A 20059-nucleotide genomic window follows, 5' to 3' on the forward strand; every position below is an offset into this window, starting at 1 on the left:
GCTGGAGGAAGCTCATTCTCTTGAGCTCTGCCTTTGTTGAGTTGGCATTGGCAGAAGTTCTGGGAAGGCACAGACTTACTCTATGTCTGCAACGTTTTTGGCTAGGGTGGCATTACAGATACAAATTCTTAATGACGAAAAGTTTGAGTAGAGCACAAACACAAAGCAGAGTACCGTTCATCAATCTTATTGTACAGTAACATTTTTCAATAATTTCTTAGTTCTATATCTTCCTTTATACAGAAAGTGGAAAAAATGACAAGCACTTTCTGGAAGTTCCAGTGAAAGTATAAATTCTACTGCTGGATATGGGTTTAGTATGTATTTCTGTCCAAGCTCAGACTGAATGATGTTTAATGCTTTGTAGTCCCCAATTGTAGAATCATATTATGCCATTTATCTTCTTGTGCCTGCACCTTTTATCTCTTTGGTGGGGAAGATGTGTAAAGGTAAGACTGATGATCTTATAGGATGATATTCTTTATGGTTTACATTTTCTGTGGGATTCATTTTTGTGCCTAATTCCTTCTTTTATGATCAATCAGCTCTGGTTTTACTTTTCTTATACACTTAGTTACTGAAAGATTACCTATGTTGTTTTGCATGGAGCAGCTTTTCAGACAGGTTCTAATCTCTGAAGGATTTGTTGAGCTGCATACACCAAAATTAATTGCAGGTGCTAGTGAAGGGGGTTCTTCTGTCTTCAAATTGGATTACAAAGGACAACCTGCTTGTTTGGCCCAGTCACCACAGCTACACAAACAGATGGCAATATGTGCAGACTTTGGACGAGTCTTTGAAATTGGCCCTGTATTCAGGGCAGAAGATTCATTTACACACAGGCATCTGTGTGAATTTACAGGGCTTGATCTGGAAATGGAAATAAAAGAGCATTATTTTGAGGTGGGGTATCTTTTTGGTTGGTTTCAGTCTTAAGATAATGTAATCGATGTTTTTTTTGTATCTATTTGGTGATATTTGGATGCCAAAACTCGAATGTTTATATATATATATATATATATATTAATTTTTTTGTGAGTGGGATGCAGGTATTAGACATTCTGGATAAGTTATTTGTTGCTATCTTTGATGGATTGAATGAGAACTGCAAGAAGGAGCTGCATGCCATAAATCAGCAGTATCCTTTTGAACCTCTTAAGGTATGAATTTTATCTTTACATTGGATTGCATCTTTTGTTGCTAAACAAACTGGATTTAGTAGAGTGGTTGCAGATATACTATAGTCAACCAATGGTTATTAGGAGGATACACTAGTTGCATGCACTATACTGTAGTAACCCCAGTACCATGTACATATTCTGTTAGTAGAACTGGTGCCTGAATCATCAAGGAAGTTTTGGTTAACATGGTTCATTGTAAATCTCTGTTCAGCTTTGGAAGAAATGAGTTTGACTAAGATTGCATTATTGTGCAACAGTACTTGCGGAAAACTTTGCGCCTTACATTTCCAGAAGGCATACAAATGCTCAAGGTATTTCACGTATTTGTCATTGATTTTACATTGGAGAGAAAAGGAGTGTCAGTTGTTGTCATGATTTTTAATTGGAGGGAAAAATAGTGTTTAGTGCTTTGACTGTGAAAATGATTTTTTTTTTTCATCGTAAATTTAGAAGGAAGGTACTTGTGCTTTATTAAAGATCAGTTTGTGGTTAGGAGCAAGCAATGCATCTCCAATGTTTCCTTATGTTCCTTTTTTTCTAAAGCTAAAGTGGAAAGTAGTCCATGAGAAACACTTCTCTGAAAGATGTTTTTTGTCTGTATACCTTGGACATGTATTACATCATTAGCATATATCTGATGGCCTTGAGACGTTCTATATGGCCTTAAGTTGTTGGCTACTATTTGTACTTTCAGTAATTCCTTTCTAAAGAAAAACCAGGGCATGGATAGCTTAATTGTTTCCACAATTGGACAGTTGCAAACCATGCTACAAGCTAATTGCCTTGAAAAGATTAACATTTTAATTAATTACCTCAAATCAAATTGCACTGTTGTGAATGCATGCGCTGGACTAATTTTATATCTTGTACTGCTGGCAATTCAGTAGGTAAAATGAGTCCATTCTAACTAGAAGTTTGGAGATGAAGCTATAGGGCCTAAGTTTACTTTTCTATTTTTGCTATTTAAGAAGATAAATCTTATCAAATATACAAAGAATTACATGCTGAGGAAACAGGTTCAGGATTCATGTTGTCGAAACTAAATGTCTGTTTTATAAGACTTCTGAACTCAGAATACCAATGCTGACAAGGACTTGGCCTTTCTAATGAAGGGCTGAGCAGGATGGGTAACTTTAAGCACAATATTTCTACAAAAGCTAAGTATGCTATGTGCAAAATGTTGTGTTGGCATCATCCCTCTCTACAGTACTAATATCACTGATGGTTTCAGTATCATGGCTTGTGGGTTGTCTAGGTTGTGGCTGCTATTTATTTGATGTCCATAATATCAAGCTTTCTACAGTCGTATATCCCTATGATAGGATGTTGTTCAGAGTTCCACAAAAATAGTCTTCTAATTTTCTGTGTTGTCAATAATTCCAAATGAATAACCCTTGGGAACCAGAGGTGGTTTGTAAGGCATTACCAACATTAAAAGTTTTTCCACTCTGTAAGCAGGGTTTGGGATGCAAGTCCCTATGTATTAATGTGTTAGCATATTCCCTCTCACTCAGGTATTAAAGTTGTCTGGGGTTTTGGTGTCATGCTTTGTGGGTGCTCTTTGGTTTGTGGCTGCCATCTATGTGAGATCCATAACTGAAAGCTATCTTCTGATAGTGGCCATTACCCCTCTGATGGGATTTTGTTCCACATCTACATTCTACTTGTAATTGTATATATTTGTTGTGAATAACCCAACATGGATGATTATCATGAGGCATGTGGTTTATGATTACCTATACCAAAAACTTTGCGAATCCTGAAAGCTGAGTTTGGGGTGCAAGTTTCAAGGTTGAAATATGGAAACTCAAGACAGCATGCTAAAGTCTGTAGCAGCAATTACATATCATGGTATCTCTCTTGTATGTCTGAAGTAAGAATTTACAGCAGTCTATACAAATCACAGGCTGTTCACAGTTTACACAACAGCTTTCACTCACTTAAGGTAAACATCGTGCCCTCCTTTTCTTTATATAACAAGAGCAGAAAAGGTTACAAAGATGCTTAGTAGAGCCTCAAGGATGATGTGCTCTACATGCTTATGTATGTAGTGGAACTTCCTAAATAACAATGCCATGTGCGAGTCAAATTCCCAGAGTAATTGTGCCATGCATACGTTGAACTCCAAGAGTAATTGTGCCTTGCATGCAGGAATCCCTCCCAAAATAATATTACATCACATCTAAGAGGGAATGTCTCTTGGAATAGTGTCACATACAATATGTAATCACATGATATATTTTCCTCAGACCTCTTCCTAAATATGCATATGCATGTTTGAGAATATCTCTCATGAGGCGTGTTGTCGCTCAGATTGTACAGGCATCGTGACAAGTGCTCAGGTCAGGGGCTCTCACCCTGATCCCCGACCTATCCATTCTAGATGTCTCCCAACAGCAGGCTATGAGGGGTAGTCCCTATGGAAATGAGATGATGAGGTTTCCAACTTGTCGGGGAGACACAGTTGAGTGGCCTAGCTACGTGGTTAAATTTAGGAAGATCAATGATTAGATTAGATTTAAGCATGAGACCAGTGCCTTATGGTGTCAAAATTCTTGCTTATTGTAAATTAATGGCAACTAACTGGATGGACAACCGCTGCTTAAATGATTGACTAACTTGTATGCTTATGCAAATCCTAGGATCTAGGTGTAATGCATGGATATTGGTTACTTTTAATTATATGCCTAATCTAGATAAAACCTTCCCTTAACTGTTTTGAAGCTAGGCTCCAAGGTAGGTTGTGGGAAGGAGGCCAACAGGAAGCAAGCAAAGGCTTAATTAACGATGCCTTTTGTTAGGCTCATATCACCTGAAGCCTCCGGCGCTGCAGAGATTGTGGCTCTGATGACTACAAGGTCACCGTGTTAACCATCGAAGAGTTGCTAAGCCCCTCAAGCTAGATCAGAAGGGTGGCCCTAGGTTTCTATCAACCAAACTTATGTTTGGAGGTAAATTATTAAGTGCAAGACTAGTCCTAGAATGAGATGCAAGGCTTATGAGTGAGTTTTGAGTTAAGATTGTTTAAGTCATTAACTACTTAAGGTATGATCAACCTTTAATGACAAGAGTACTTAACAATAATTAGAAGACAATCTTAAAACAAGACAAGTGCTTAATGATACAAGTGCCAATGTTAAACAATAGATCAATCCACAAGATGCTTAACCAATGATAACAATTAAAGGAGCTTAGAGCACTTATCAATTAGCCAATGGTTATCAACACAACATGCCAATCACAATTACTCAAGATATTCCAATGATGATTCTATAACAAGATTACCCATGATCTTATGCTAATGCCACAATGCCAATTAGATTTCAAATGCCCAAAGTTACCTGATTAGAACATAAATGTGTGTTAATTTTGGCAACTAGGGCCAAACCTCACATTGGACAACTCATATGAGGCAACTCATATTTTTATTGGATTCCTCCCTCCAAGAGGTGCAGGATTAATCTAAAGATCATTCCATTCTGACATGTACAAATGGAATTACGAATTTATTTTGATTATGAACAAATTGTCAAGGTCAGCCAACAAACTCATGTAGGCTCAGAAGCCCAACAATCACATCTATTCATCCTCAATGTTTGCATATAAATACAAGGTGCCTCTTCATTTGGACACTTCATTAACTCACACATCTCTCTTGATTGGGTACCTATTTCTAAGGTTTCTCTCTCGCCACACATGCGAAGAAGGGACTATTCTTTTGTTGTCCTTGCGTTGACCAGAATTGACAAAAAATTGCAGAAGGTTGTTTTGACCAACGTTGACCATCTTTGATTGAGGTTTTGTGTGAGTGATCGCTGTTTGGGTAGGCCGCAGTTCTGGGCATGAAATCCGAGGCAATTTGACCTTTGTTTGTCCAACATTGACTATGCTAGGGTTTGCTACAACGTTGACTTTTGTTGACCAGTTTTGATTGGACTTTTTCAGACTGTCTTTGGGCTGATTTGACTTGCTATTGGAGGCCGAGTTGACTGAGTTTGAACGAGCTGAATTGGAGGAATAATTATGCCCTGTTGACCAACATTGACTTTTTGGTTAGGGCTTGCTGTTACCGTTGTTTCACTGATCAAATTTCACTTTGCTTGGACAAGTGAAAATTGTATATTGTACTCTCTCTTTGCTGAACTTTTGAAGAATTGATCAAGGGTTTCCCCATATCTAGGTTTGTCCCTGGATGGTGCCATATCTTGTGTCCTCTTGTCTTGGCTGGTCTTCTACTGTTATTGTTTATGTTCTATCCACATTTTACTATCATGATGATGTGATTGCTAAACTGGATATTGATATTGGGTTAATAAAGAAATTGAAGTAAAATTGCTCTAAGCATTGAACATACCATTGTTATCTGAAATTAACATAGAGCTGAGGTGAAGACAAAGCCCAAGCAAGAGTGAGAAGAGAAATCACTGATCAAAGACAAGATTCAGTAGCCCCCACATCCTACTTCAAGTCTGATGATAAGCTTCATGATAAGTCTGATTATCATGCATGGAAGATGTCTCTTGATTTGACATTAGAAGAGCAAGATGTTATGGATTATGTGCAGGGAAAGGTTTCAGAACCTCCTTCAAATGCATCGACTGCTGCTAAGACAAAATACAAGAAGGGTGAAGTCAAAGCCAAGAAGATCATCAGGGATTCTATTCATAAGCATTTAGTTGCTTACATCTCCGATTTGAACACATCAAAGGAAATATATGATAGGTTGGTTGGCATGTTCAAATCTAGCAATGCAAACCAATTTTTTTTCGTAAAGAACAAGCTGAAGGATATAAAGAAAGGAAGAAATGAAGATATTCAATCCTACTTCATGAGGATTACTGAGATAAAAGATGATCTTCTTTTGATTTGAGAAGCTATTGTTGATAGGGAGCTTACTCTCATTGCCCTTGGAGGACTCCCTCGTGAATGGCTCATGTTTAACACTACTATTTTTAACAACGACAGGATTCTAGGTTTTGAAGAATTGCTGACTAGATGTTCTCAAGAAGAAACAAGGATGGTGGAACTAGATATGCCTTCAAATAGGAATGATCCCACTGCATTCTCCACTCATGCCAAAAAGAAGAACAATGCAGGTTCAAAGAAGCAATGTCAAGGAAGGCCGGGTTTCAAAATGGAAGGAAGGGAAGATGCTTCATTTGCAACAAGTTTGGTCACTCTGTTAGGGAGTGTCCTAATAGAAGGGATACACCTTATGATGATGACAACCACAACAACAACAACTTCAGGGGAAACAACAATCAAAGGAATGGCAAATTCAACAACCAAGGAAAAAGGAATGCTCCTGCTGCTCATCAAGGAAATGGTTGCCCTTCCAAGAGATCAAGAAACACCAGGTATGATGAATCTAATGTTGTTGATCACAAGCAAAAGGAATTCTATTTTATATCTGCTCTTTCTACTGCATCTCCTCGGGACACTTTGGGAAATTGGTTGATTGATACAAATTGGGCTGAGATATGGACTGAGATACACTGTCGGGAATGTGAGGCTCCATGGTTACTCTGATGCAGATTGGGTTGGCAATGTGGTGGATCATAAAAGCAGATCTGGATGTTGCTTCGCTCTAGGTTCTGCTTCAATATCCTGGATGAGTAGGAAGCAGAAGTCAGTGGCCTTGAGCATCACTGAAGCTGAATATATTGCTCATAGTTTGGCCTCTTGTGAAGCTATTTAGTTGAGGAAGCTCTTTAGTGAGTTGTTTGGACATGTGCTGGAAACCACCATGATCTTTTGCGACAACCAAATTGGGGTTCGTCTTTCTGAGAATCCCCTGTTTCATGATCACTCCAAGCATATTGATGTCAGGGACCACTTTATCTGGGATATGGTACAACGGGAAGCAATAAGGATCCAACACATTGGGACTGATGATCAAATCGCCGATATTCTTACAAAGCCTTTGGGTAGGTCAAATTCTTAACCTTCCATGAACAACTTGGTCTCATGGATAGACCATCGTATGAGGGTCCCATATGAGATGGATGTTGAGCTCTGGGAGCTCCGGGGGGCTTAGGGTACTTCTTGGAGCGATGAGCGACCATAGGGTGAGTGGCTCACCTTCCCCTAGTGGTGCGCGATGTACAGGGTGAGTGGTTCACCTTCCCCTGTGATACCCTATGATGACATATGCATAGGTTGAGTGGTTCACCTTCTTTAATGGCATATGAGCAGGATGAGTGGTTCATCTTCTCCTGTTGGCACATCCTACCCATGCAGCTCGAGACTCATGGAAAGTACCTCTCATTTGGTCAATGAGTAGGGAAATGAGGATAGGGACCATAGTACTACTGATGGGCGTATCGTGTACTATTGTACTCCCTATGCTAGGATGTTAATATTGACTTGGGATTAATGGAAACTGACTTCGGGTCAATTAAAAGTGGTATGAAACTCTCTTTTATTGGAGATTGACTTCAAATCAGTGGAGAATGGTATGATACATTCTCAATCATTTCTTCTTTCTTCATGGTTCAACAGAGCAAAGCAGAGACATGGATGGTATAGATTGTCAGACAGTTTAGCAGTTGAATTTCTCCCTAGTTGAGAGGGAGTGTTAATTTTGGCAACAAGGGCCAAACTTCACATTGGACAACTCATCCGAGGCAACTCATATTTTTATTGGATTCCTCTCTCTGGGAGGTGTAGGATTAATCTAAAGATCATCCCATTCCAACATGTACAAATGGAACTATGAATTTATTTTGATTATGGACAAATTGTTAAGGTCGGCCAACAAACTCATGTAGGCTCAGAAGCCCAACAGTCACGTTTGTTCATCAATACAAGGTGCCTCCTCATTTGGACACTTCATTCACTCACACATCTCTCTTGATTGGGTGTTGATAACATTCTACATTAGGTGTTGATCTCCCTGCTCGTTTTTGCAAATGACTTGGTCTTGTTGGCATCTACTCCCGAGTGCTTATAGAGACAAATCGATGCCTTGGTCAGTTTTGTGATCTTCGACATTTGACAGTCAACATAGGTAAAACCAAGATTATGATCTTCAATTCTTTGATGAAAACTCTTATAGACTTGCATTGCTACTTCTGCGGGAAAAGATCAAGATCACCACTTTATACATCTACCGCAGAGTACAATTCACGGGACCTCGCTTTGGTATGCAGTATGCCCTCTAGCCTTGTCTTAGTAAAGGGTATGGTTCCCTGGCCCTTATTGAGAGACACTGCTTTGAGAGTCAGTTTTAGCGTTTAGGACATCTCGTCCAAACTCTACCTCGAATGCGATTATTATACCTATGGTCCTCTGTGGCTTTGAGATTTGGGTTTGAGCTTGGTATAGATAGACTGGGCCCAAATGGAGAGAGTCCAGACATTGCTTCTCAGGTGCATCTTTGATGCAAACATACAATCCCTCAACCCATTATTCAAGCAGATTTAGTGCCCACCCCTTCTGCCTCAATGTCATCTTTTGCTTGGTTTCTTTCCTCCACAATCAGATCTTTTAGAAATTCAGTTGTAGGGAGAGATTGGTACCCTTACTTTGCACTTTTTTCTTCAGAGGCCCTTGCTTCGGCTCATCCCTTAAGCTAGACACGAGGTTGCTTCTCAAATGTCTCTTGGCTTCTCTAGAAATTGACCATATTCCCAGTGCGCCTTCCCCCATTCAGATTCTCCCTTGCTACATCAAGCCATCTCATGTTGCCCAGATAGGTACTGAATCAAGCCTTTAGAGAGAGGATAGCTACATATTGTACATTTAAGTCACTTGGACCCCCCCCCCCCCTCCAAAAAAAAAAAAAACACGTCGGGGCCTGAAGATGTTCTTTTACATTTATGCAAAAATTGGATCCACTCACTAGGATCCGTTTGAGCTAGCTTCAGGTTGGTTCTCATCGACTTCAAGCGAAGACTGACCATTGTATACCAAGGTTTGATAGGATTTGCCAGGTGTGTCACCTCCAAGAACCAGAGGTAGAGCAATACCTCATTTTTAGGTGCCCCTATATTATGAGATCAGAGGGCGCTACCACTACCTCTATAGAGATTCAAGAGGATTCCTCTCTTCCTTATTTTGCTATCGTGACCAGAGATGCCTAGCCCTCTTCATCATGGAGATATTTAGACATAGATCTCAGATCCTACATACCTTGCCTCACTTGGGGATGATCCAGGCTATCACCCCCCTGCCTGCACCCCCTTGGGAGGCCAACAGATAGCCTCGGGACCGTGCGGAGGTGTCGAACAACACATCAATTCACTCACATGCATATCATCATAGGGGTTATTTTCAGATGGTTCCCAAGCAGGGTATCCCCTTGACAAACTCCTCCCCAAACCTAACAAAGCAGTTAGAGTCTGATCTAGAGCTACTTTCCTTCGACCTTGGATGCTAGGAGTATCCCTCGCACTTACACCCAACCAAGATTGTGTAGCCAGACACTTCATCGGATTTAGAGCAAGGTTACTTGGGAGCGAGAGCGACATTTTTAGAAGCTGCCGGTCCAGAACTGAATCAGGGAGTGGATTTTTATATAATATATATATATATATATATATATATTTATGTTTTGATGCATATATGTCAACAAAAGCATGTACAATGATGAATTAGATGTAAAAAGCATAAAAACATAGATTGAAACATATAACATCAATCATCTAGAAGTTATAAGCTAAGTGTAACCATTAAGTGTAACCAAAGTTGTACTTGTAAGCTAAGTGTAACCATTACAACAAAGAATATCTAACATGAAATGAAATGAAATGAAACAACTTTCAACTTTCACGAAGCATCATATTCATAATTCATTACCAACGAGTTGTAATTGCCAACTTCAAACTTAAATTGTCATATATTGTTTACAAAAAATATCATAATAAATATGAAAGAGTCAACAATTATAAAAACTACTAGAAACTAGAAAAGACAAGTAAATCTATTACCTATAGCTTCCTCTTGTCGCCACGAGAAATGTTTAATTTCTGAGCAGGTCATGGTGGTCTTCTAGGAGTCTCCTCTTGCATAGTTGCACGACAAGAACCAGAAGGCACATACCCTCCACGTGAGGATGTAGATGGAGGCTGCGACGACAAAGGAACAATAGTTGGAACTCGAGCACTGACACTGCTACTGGATGGTGGGGGTGGCATGGTTGTTGTTGCTTCATCATCATCTCTCAAAAGTTCTGCTTCCAATTCTTCAAGATGTATAGTGCCATCCTCCAAATTATCGTCCTCTGGGTTGTTATCCCAAATTTTATATTCTGGATCTTCATAAGTCCAATCACAATACTGACTCAACAACCTCTAGTTGTAGTGCACATAAACCAAGATTTCTGTGCGGTTTTCATCGATTCTGTTTCTTCTCACATTAGTATGAAGTTGTAGGTGCTCCAACACCTCTCTGCAGAAAAAGTATTTACAACCTGTGAGAGATTTTTTTTTGCCAATTAAGGCAAAAGTCCCATGTCGACATATGCTTACCACCACGTGAGAGCATCAAATCTGTCTCGATCTTCCATTGCATGCAAAGAACCAAACAAACCAGTGCAATTGAAGTATCTACCTAATTTAAGACGCAGATTACCACACTACTTGTTAGGTACCAACTTGTCTAATGCTTCCATATATCCTTTAGATACTGTTGTCGCAGATTGTCACGACAACGCTCAGACTGGGGGCTGTCACCCTGATTCCTGATCTCTCCGTTTAAGGCTTCTCCCGAGGCTAAAGGGGGTAGACCCTATGGGACAAAGGAAGACCAACTGTGGACCAGTTGGGTTGGGAGACACAGCAAGGCAATACCAGTACTTGATTGATTTTAGGAGTTAATGTACCAGTGCCTTATGGAGCTAATGACTAAATAATTGTTTATCAAATGTTGCAGAAATATGAACTTTGTAATTCCACCATTAACAATCATTTATCAAATAACCCAAGCACTGCAAGATATCCAGTAAATTCACAATGCTTTAACGATGATCCAACAATTAAACTTCAAGAAAAATTAAATGCTTTAAATGATCATAAAATTTAAATGCTGACCAGTTACCACTTTCACATAGCCAACTTTAAAGAAACATTAAGTGCATTTAGCTATAGAGAAATGGAACATAAATACCACAAGAGACTCCAAAAATGAATTTTCAATTTTTTTAGTTAAGCTTTTTCAAAATATTTCTAATTTTTATAGATTAAAAAAAAAAAAATTTAAAGTCTAAAAATAAAGCGAAACTAAAATTCTAATAAAACTAAAATCTAATCTAAACTAAATTTAAATTATTTCAAGTAATGGTTTTGTAATGTTGATATTGGTCTTGAACTTGTCTGAGTAATCATATGCTGAAAGGAAGATGGTACCACTAACAGATAGTGGACACATCAAGAACACTTATCAATGGCTTGCCTTTTACATTTGTCCATCAATCAGATACAATGGACACCCCATGCTCATTCCAAGAATTTGTCATTTTACTCAGAATGTGCTATTTTTGCTTTTTCATGATCAAGTCCAACTGTTCTAACCTTGTCATACCTAGGGCTCTTGTATCCTTTGGGGTCATCATTTATGGCAAAAACCATTTCATACCAATAAGGTGAAGGAAGAACATTGAATGGTATCCCACATGCATAGAGAAGCCAATAAATTTTTGAATCCACATCATTCCTACACCCTTCATCAAGGAAATATGATATGGTTCTACGCCTTAAAGAGATATTTGTTCCTGTGCCTCCATATCCACTACCATGGGAGGAAGTTGATGTAGTTCTTTGTGCATGTGATCGTGAGCTATGTTCAAAGAAACCCTTTGATTTTTTAGATCAGTATTGGGCTTCCTCCTCTTCCCTTATGTATTTGGCTCTTTGTGTTGCTGACACACTTAGACAAGCTTTGATTTCTATTTGTTTATCTCCATCCCATGGCCTTTTCCCACAGAGGTGCCTTTTGGCACGAGTGTATGAACTTGTGTAAGTGTTTTTGCAATGGGGGCATGTAAATTTAGTGGTTCCACCCCCTTTCTCTGCTTCAGGCCTAGAAACATATTTCCACAATGGGGTTTGGTCTTGTTTAGTTTTTGTTCCCTCATCATCTCCACTCTCTTCCTCCTCACCAAGGTACTCCTCTTCATGGTTTTCATCAAATCCACTATAATCCATTTCTTCATCCTCTTCATCATGATCAACCCCTCCTTCTACTCTCCAACACCATATTAACAAAAAAAAGGAACCAACAACAAGAAAATGGCAAGCCATATAGGCATGATGTTTGAAGTTTTGAGTCTACAAAGAAATGGAGGAATGGGAATGGGAATGGGAAATAGAGGAGAACATTTTTATTTAGCAATGAACATATAAAAAACAAAAATGCTAGATTAGAGTGTAGATCCTACCTCTTTGGCCTTCAATCTCAAGCTCCGATCTCCCTTGCAAGCTCCTCAAGCTTCTTTAATCTCCCTCCTCAAATCAAGCTCCAAGCTCCTCTTTCTTGCTCTCTCCAAGCTCCAAATTCTCTCTTGCTCTCTCTAACAAAGACAAATGGTAAATAATGGGAGGGGAGAGGGCCTTTTAACCTTTTCCCCCTTCCCCTAACCTCCCTTTCCTCCCTATCCATCGACTGACCCTCCTCGTGCGTCGCGCGGCCTTTTTGCTTGCCGATGGGAGCAATCGTTGCTCGACTGCTCCCTCTTTTAAATTTTCTCTCCCAAAGTGAAAGGGAGCGGTCAAGGAGTGACCGCTCCCTAAATCGCTCTCTAAAAATTAGGTAGCGGATTTTTTTTAAGGGAGCGTGATTTGGGACCTTGATTTAGAGGACTTCGATAACGAGCTAGTGCCACTGTCGCCCCCCACCACTCCCACCCCATAGTAGAGTGAGTATGGAATCTGGATAGGGGGATATGGATATGGATATGGATATGTCCCCACCCCATTTCTTCAACCCAACAATATAGAGTTGTCACCCCTGACATGTCTATGGGGGCCCTACCGAGGTGATAGAATCTATCCATTTGGGGGAAGAAGGAGATGTATATATTCATTTGACTAGGTTTTTGCGTTATATATGTAATAGTGGATTGCTCCACTGGTTGATAATATCATTGCCACTAGGCCTTGGCCAAGCACCATATCATCCCATATATCTTGTTGGGAGGGGTTGAGCAACATCCATCTTTTATATGCATGACATACTCTATGTACATGGTATTCGACACCAACCATATATATGGATGTTGTTTGTTCAACTCAACTATATCCCGTGTCCTATAAGGGTATAGTTGAGGGGCTGTCTGTTGGTCTATTGATTGGAATATCATTGTCACTAGCCCTTGGTCGAGCACCACATCATCCTATATATCTAAAGGTGAGCACCTCAACTTTTTCCTATAGCCAGTAGGGGTATGGTTGAGGAGCTGTCCTAGTCTAACTCCAACTAGAACTAGATATATAACCATACTTGTAGCTTAGCTATATATGCACTCTCAACATAGCTTAGCTATATATATGCACTCGCAATACAGCTTAGCTTGGGCTGTAGCATCTCAAACCATTATCTATCTTCAGTCATCTCCTTGGGTTAGGCCCATGGCCATCTATTTCTATATTGCAAACTCTGCTATGCTAGCCTATCTTCTAGCATAGCTCTCCTATACATCTAGGGAAGAGGCATCCAGTGAGCAGCCCTATATGTGTTGTGGAACCAACCTTGTGAACTCAACTCCAACCAACAAAAGGTGAAGGACCAATATTCCATCACTCGATCTTAGGGAGAGGAGAACATTAGGTTCTAGTGTATATACAATGTTTGGTAGAACATCAGTCTGATAGAGCATTGGGTTATAGTCCATAGTTTCTTGCATCCGGTCTTATAGTATATAGCTATGGCCTCTAGCATCTTTTGGTTTCACATCCTTTCCTTTTGTCTGATTAGAGAACATGACAATACCCATTGCTCATTCTTCATTCTAAATTTTTTTGCACTATATGGATTATGGCTCCAATGGAGCCCTTAGATGAGAGGAGTAAAGTAGGCTGGACCCTTTCTTTATAGTTTATAGAGAGACAGGAGCCATAAATCTGTTCAAGTAGTATCTAGTTTTTTCTCAAATCACTTAATAAAATCTTTACCCAATGTTATGTTAACTCAGCGTGCATATCCGGCACTAGAAATACTATATCACAATGAGAACATAAATTGAAAGGCTTCCTATCATGGGTTTTCCTCATAGCTTACAACTCACTGTTTGTGAGTTTTTCCCATCTCCAGTTTCACCATATTGCCAAAATGGGCCCAAAAAAGATGAGAAGCAAAAATGTTATTTTAGTTCTGGAGAAAACTTTTCATGAATGTCAAGTGGAAAATGTTCTTCCCAACCATCTTCTATCAGATTCCTGGATTTTACTAAATGGAGTTCAGAATTTTTCTTTGTAAAGGCTGTGCATGCTAGGCAATCTGCAAGCTTGTTGGTCTTTCTTTGTTCATGGGCATATTTGATGCTCATGAGGTCTTGTATTGTTTCCCTGATCAAGTCGCATTGGCTTTCTAAATTCCAAGCATTGTGATTGTTGGCTTTCTGTATCTATTTATAATTGTCATGGAGTTTCTTTTTGCTATGATATTCCTGTAACCTATTTTGAGGCAGGGTTTAAGACCACCAATTACAGCTTTGGCATCCATGTGTTTGTTTCTATCTATACACATTGTTGCATATAGACAGTTAAGCTTTCCCCTGAATGGTTTCTTAGAACTTCTCCAGCCCTTGGAGTTCTGGATTACCTTTGCTGCACCATCAGAAGCTTTTGTTTAATTTTACCTGCTTGAGGAAGATTCCAATTTTGTTTTCCTATTCCCGAGTATTTGTTAGTTGCTCATTATTACAAAGAATGCACAATTTTTATTAAATATACCTGATGGACATTATTTTTTTGAAGTTAGCTGTGTTGTGAATAATTCCTCCAATCTGACTTCGACACCTGAATCTATTTCAGTTCTGAGTCACGGTTTTTGATGTTTCACAAAATTTTAATCTTGAAATATTTTTTAAAAGGCTGGATAAGTTACATGTCTCCTTTAGTTGATTTCTAGTTTCTCATCTGGAGTTGGCAACTTCTTGATCAACTTGTTACAAGTTTCTTAACCAAAAGTTTTTCCATGGACAGGAAGCTGGAATTGAAGTTGATCCACTTGGTGATTTCAATACGGAAACTGAGAGAAAGTTGGGAAGATTAGTTAGAGAAAAGTAAGCCCCCAAAAATTTGCGTTATGTTTTGTGCTTTATTTTTTCTGTTGGTGGTTTGGATAACTGAGTTCCTTGGAAAACTGCATTTTGGACTCAGGTATGACACTGATTTCTATATTCTTCATCGGTACCCTCTTGCTGTGAGACCATTCTATACCATGCCGTGCATAGATGATCCACGCTACAGCAACTCATTTGATGTCTTCATTCGAGGTGCATTCTTATGCATTTTCTTTTAACAGAAGCTTATTTACTCATCATCTATCATCTGATATTGTGTTTGTATATATTTCATTATAAAAGCAATTATATTATGTTTCGAGTTCAAGCAACATTTTTTTATGTTGTAAGGCATTATCTGTTGTCAATTGGTTGTAGCTTGAGTGGTTGGGAGAAATTTGTTATCCTTCACACCCGGTTCAAATCCCGAATGTGACATGTTGAGCTCATAATGAGCACATCCTTCTGATGGCTTCGGGTCTTGTTGTTTGAGAGTCCATTGAGGACTGTATCATGTATATTCCTAATATGGAATATCAAGATATTTCCTAGAAGTTAAAAAAAGCCATCGTCTGTTGTCATGTTCTTGTTTATATCCCTACTCGACTAGCTGTTTATTTGCCATATTCATCTTGTGGCAACTGGAACCCTAACTAATTTGTATTTTAACAGATAAAATTTACTAATTTGTATTTTAAGTCCTGTATAAAAGAAGTCTTGGCCTCTACGACATGCCCAAGGTAAGCCTCATAGCTTCACCATTCTGAAAGGATGTTATGGCGTTATCAATATATAAAATTACTGAGTAGTGAATATGCCTTGATTGTGGTTTTCTTGGATAAGATAGACAAAAATATGTGAATATTCTTTATAGTGCCTCCAATATTTTGTTCCCTAGTTCATTTGATGTTGATTCTGTTGAAGAATGTGCAACTAGGTTCGGTCTTCATAAGTATGAATGCATTTTTGTAAATAATAAAATGAAAAGAAATTATTATTGAAGCATGGGTTTCATGCTCAAGTTATTTTATTTTATAGCTCAAGCACCCATTGAGTGCTTCTAGGGTTTGTCCTAGGTTAAAGAGTCATTGTCATATTTTGAAGACCCTATGGGCACATTGTATCTTGTAAATACAAAATTATTTTGTCTTTAAAGTGTCGAAATACCTCCAAGATCAAGTCGGCCTAAGGAGCTGCCAAGTCGGCCTACATGAAGAGACACGTCTACCCCTTGGAAGAGCCTATATATAGAGAGGAACTCGTCCTCCATTAGACACATTCACTCATCTCATTCTATACGAAGAAGAGGAAGAAAAGAAGTCAAAGAAGAGGGTACGAAGAAGAGGAAGTCAAAGTGCTTGGGCAAGATTTCTTTCTCTTGAGAAGGTCGAAGTTAGGGTTTTTGCGTTGGGACTATCATTAGGTTCGATCTCGGAAGAAGAAGAGAAGGAAAGGCAAGTGAAGGCCTCTTAGGGTGTCTCATTAGCCCTAAGACTCAAGGAAAGGTAAGCGAAGGGAAAAGAAGGCTATTCAAGGGAGATCAAAGTCTCCAAGAGAAGCAACAGCAGTTGCAACAATTCCTGTGAGCTAGAATTTCGGATCTACAGTGGGAGGTCGAGTTGATCTTGATCTTGAAGGGTATTTGTCTGAGTCACTAGGTCATGGTATTTGCCAATTGAAGAATCTATAAGAAGAGAAGAGATTTACGAGTTTTCCACTCAAGAGGAGGGGTTTTGACCTTGGCTTGTAGCCTATATACTTTGTCACTGTTCTTATTGTTTTGGTAGTTGTTTGATGTATCACACTCTGTAATAATAAGGAACAAAGCTAATAAGTAAAAAGGTAACACAAACAGTTATCAAGTTAAGAGAATTAACCTACTTATTGCCCTATTGAATTCTCAAGATGGTTTCAGAGCTAAGGTCATCTAAGGGCATCATGAAGATCTCCTCTACAGTGAAGAATTTCATCAAGAAGATTTCAAGCCATCTCAAGAAAGGCATTAAGGAAGCATGGAATTTCTTATTCTTTACTAAGAAGGTATCAATCAAAGAAAGGGATGAAGGTCTTTTCTCGGCTCTCTCTGGTACATTTCAAGATGAAGACATTTGGGTAATTGATAGTGATGCATCAAGACACATGATTGTCCACTCCAACTTATTGAAAACCTTATCAAAAAGAAAATCTGCTTATTCAGTGGAACTTGGAGATAACAAGAGCTATCCCGTGAAAGGCATTGGATCAACCTCCATAGAGCTAGAAGATGGAAGCACCATACACCTCAACAACATTCTATTTGTTCCAAGTTTTCATAAGAATTTTCTTTCTATTTCAAGTCTAGAAGATAAGGGTGATAGAATAGCCTTCATTGATGGAAGGGTTGTTCTCTGGGGAAAAGACTCAAATATAAATCAAGCCAACGTCATTGGCATTCGAGAAGGAAGACTCTATAGATTAATATCTTTGGTGGCCCAAGCCCTAGTTCACATTGAAATTAGCCCATGTGAACTTTGGCATCAAAGATTTGGTTATCTACATTTCAAAATCCTTCCAACTTTAAGCTCAATAGTAAATGGAATTCCTAATTTTAAGGAAGATCATGAAGGTCTCTGCAAGGGATGTGCATTGCGTAAGAATACCAAGATACCATTTGGAAGCAATGCTTCATGGTCAAAAGAAATCTTGGTGCTCATTCATTCAGATGTATGTGGTCGTATGACTCCTAAATCACTTGGAGGACATCTATATTATGTCACATTTATAGATTACCATTCAAGAAAGACCTGGGTTTACTTAATGAAAACCAAGGACGAAGTATTTACAAAATTTCAAGCATTCAATGCTGAAGTAGAGAAGCTTACAGAAAGGAGAATCAAGATACTAAGATTTGATAATGGAGGGAATATACATCCAAAGAGATTATAGCAATTATGTAGGGAATCTGGGATTAAGAAGGAGCTGATAGCCCCATATAATCCCGAACAAAATGGAGTTGCAGAAAGAAAGAATAGATCTAGTGAAGAAAGTGTAAAGGCAATGTTACACAATTAGGATCTACTTAAGTTTTTGTGTGGAGTAGCCATGAAGATAGTTGTCTACATTCAAAATCGAAGTCCCCACAGATCTCTATACAACAAAACTCTGAAAAAAGTGTAGATCATCTCTAGATTTTTGGGTGCATATCCCAAAAGACAAAAGAAAGAAGCTGGAGCCTTCCGGTATGAAGGGTATATTCGTGGGTTTTAGCAACTCATCAAAATCTTATAGGAACTACATGAAAGATGGACATCACATTGAAGTTAGTCATGATGTCATATTTGATGAGAGCATAGCATTCCAGAAATCAAAGGAACTTTCCATAGACTCTAATGACGAAGAACTTCCGATATTTGAGGAAGAAGTTGACCAAGGGAAAGAAGAATCACACCATGAAGAAGAAGGTCCCAGTGAACCTGTTCAACCTGTGGTCATTCCTGAAACAAGGAAAATACCTAATTGGTTGAGATCTACACTACTTGATGCAGAAGGTCATGGAGCAACGACAAGCTCATTCAGGGAAAGCAAGAAACCAAAGAGATATTCTAGGTATGCTGCATACATGACAAAGCTAATAGAAGCAAAACCATCCTCCTTTGAAGAGGCTATAAATCATCGAGAATGGAAGGATGCCATGAATGAAGAATATCAATCTATAATGAGGAATGGAGTCTGGGAGATTGTACCTAGGCTCAAAAACAAATCCGTGGTTACTTCCAGATGTATCTATAAGATCAAACATGCAGTTGATGGAAGTGTAGATAAGTATAAAGCAAGATTTGTGGCTAGAGGCTTCTCTCAACTTGAAGGCGTTGACTATGAACAGACATTTGCTCCAACATCAAGATATACAACAATTTGATAATTAGTCTCTTTGGCAACATCAATGGGATGGAACATCCACCAAATGGATTTCAAGACTGTGTTTCTGAATGGCACAATAGATGAAGAAGTTTACATAGAGCAACCCTTAGGATTCGAAGTCAATGATAGAAAGACATATGTTTGCAGATTGAAGAAAGCATTATATGGCCTCAAGCAAGCACCAAGGGCATGGTATGCTAGAATGGATGCATGCCCACAAAGAATAGGCTTCACTAAAAGTTCTGTTGATTTGAACCTTTATATCAAGGTTGTAGATGGATAACCTGTAATTATTCTTCTATATGTATATGATCTTCTCTTGACTGGTGTAGAAGGATGAATTAAAGAATGTAGGAAGCTACTGGCAAAAAAATTTGACATGAAAGATCTCAATCTGATGCATTATTACTTGGGACTAGAACTCTGGCAAGCACCTGATGAAGTTTTCTTGGGTCAAGGAAAGTACGTGATCGAGATATTGAAAATATTTGACATGATGGACTACAAACCTATGACTACTTCGATGATCACTAACTTGAAGAGACTAAGAAGTTTCGAATCTAGCCCTGTGGATCCTTCCAAGTATAGGCAACTCATTGGCTCACTGATATACTTGGTGAACACTCGTCTAGACATATGCTTTGCAGTAATGTTCTTAGTTAATTCCAAGTGTAACCAAAGCATGATCATTGGGTGGCAGCAAAACATATTTTGAGATATTTGCAAGGAACCATCCACTACTATCTGAAGTAGGACC

General features: G+C 38.9%; 1 protein-coding gene across 1 annotated transcript in view; it reads left to right on the forward strand.

Moving 5' to 3' along the window:
- Positions 1-20059, forward strand: part of LOC149256198 (aspartate--tRNA ligase 1, cytoplasmic-like) — a 75450-nt gene that overhangs the window by 44383 nt on the left and 11008 nt on the right. Inside the window, exons 4-8 of the mRNA XM_089460677.1 lie at positions 613-903; positions 1050-1160; positions 1439-1492; positions 15323-15402; positions 15500-15615. Coding sequence (XP_089316803.1) covers positions 613-903; positions 1050-1160; positions 1439-1492; positions 15323-15402; positions 15500-15615 — 652 coding nt within the window. The remainder of the gene's footprint in view (positions 1-612; positions 904-1049; positions 1161-1438; positions 1493-15322; positions 15403-15499; positions 15616-20059) is intronic.

This window comes from Pinus tabuliformis, chromosome 7 (assembly GCF_031772625.1).
Source record: "Pinus tabuliformis cultivar Carrire ecotype Pingquan chromosome 7, CPIR1, whole genome shotgun sequence".
Lineage (NCBI taxonomy): Eukaryota > Viridiplantae > Streptophyta > Pinopsida > Pinales > Pinaceae > Pinus > Pinus tabuliformis.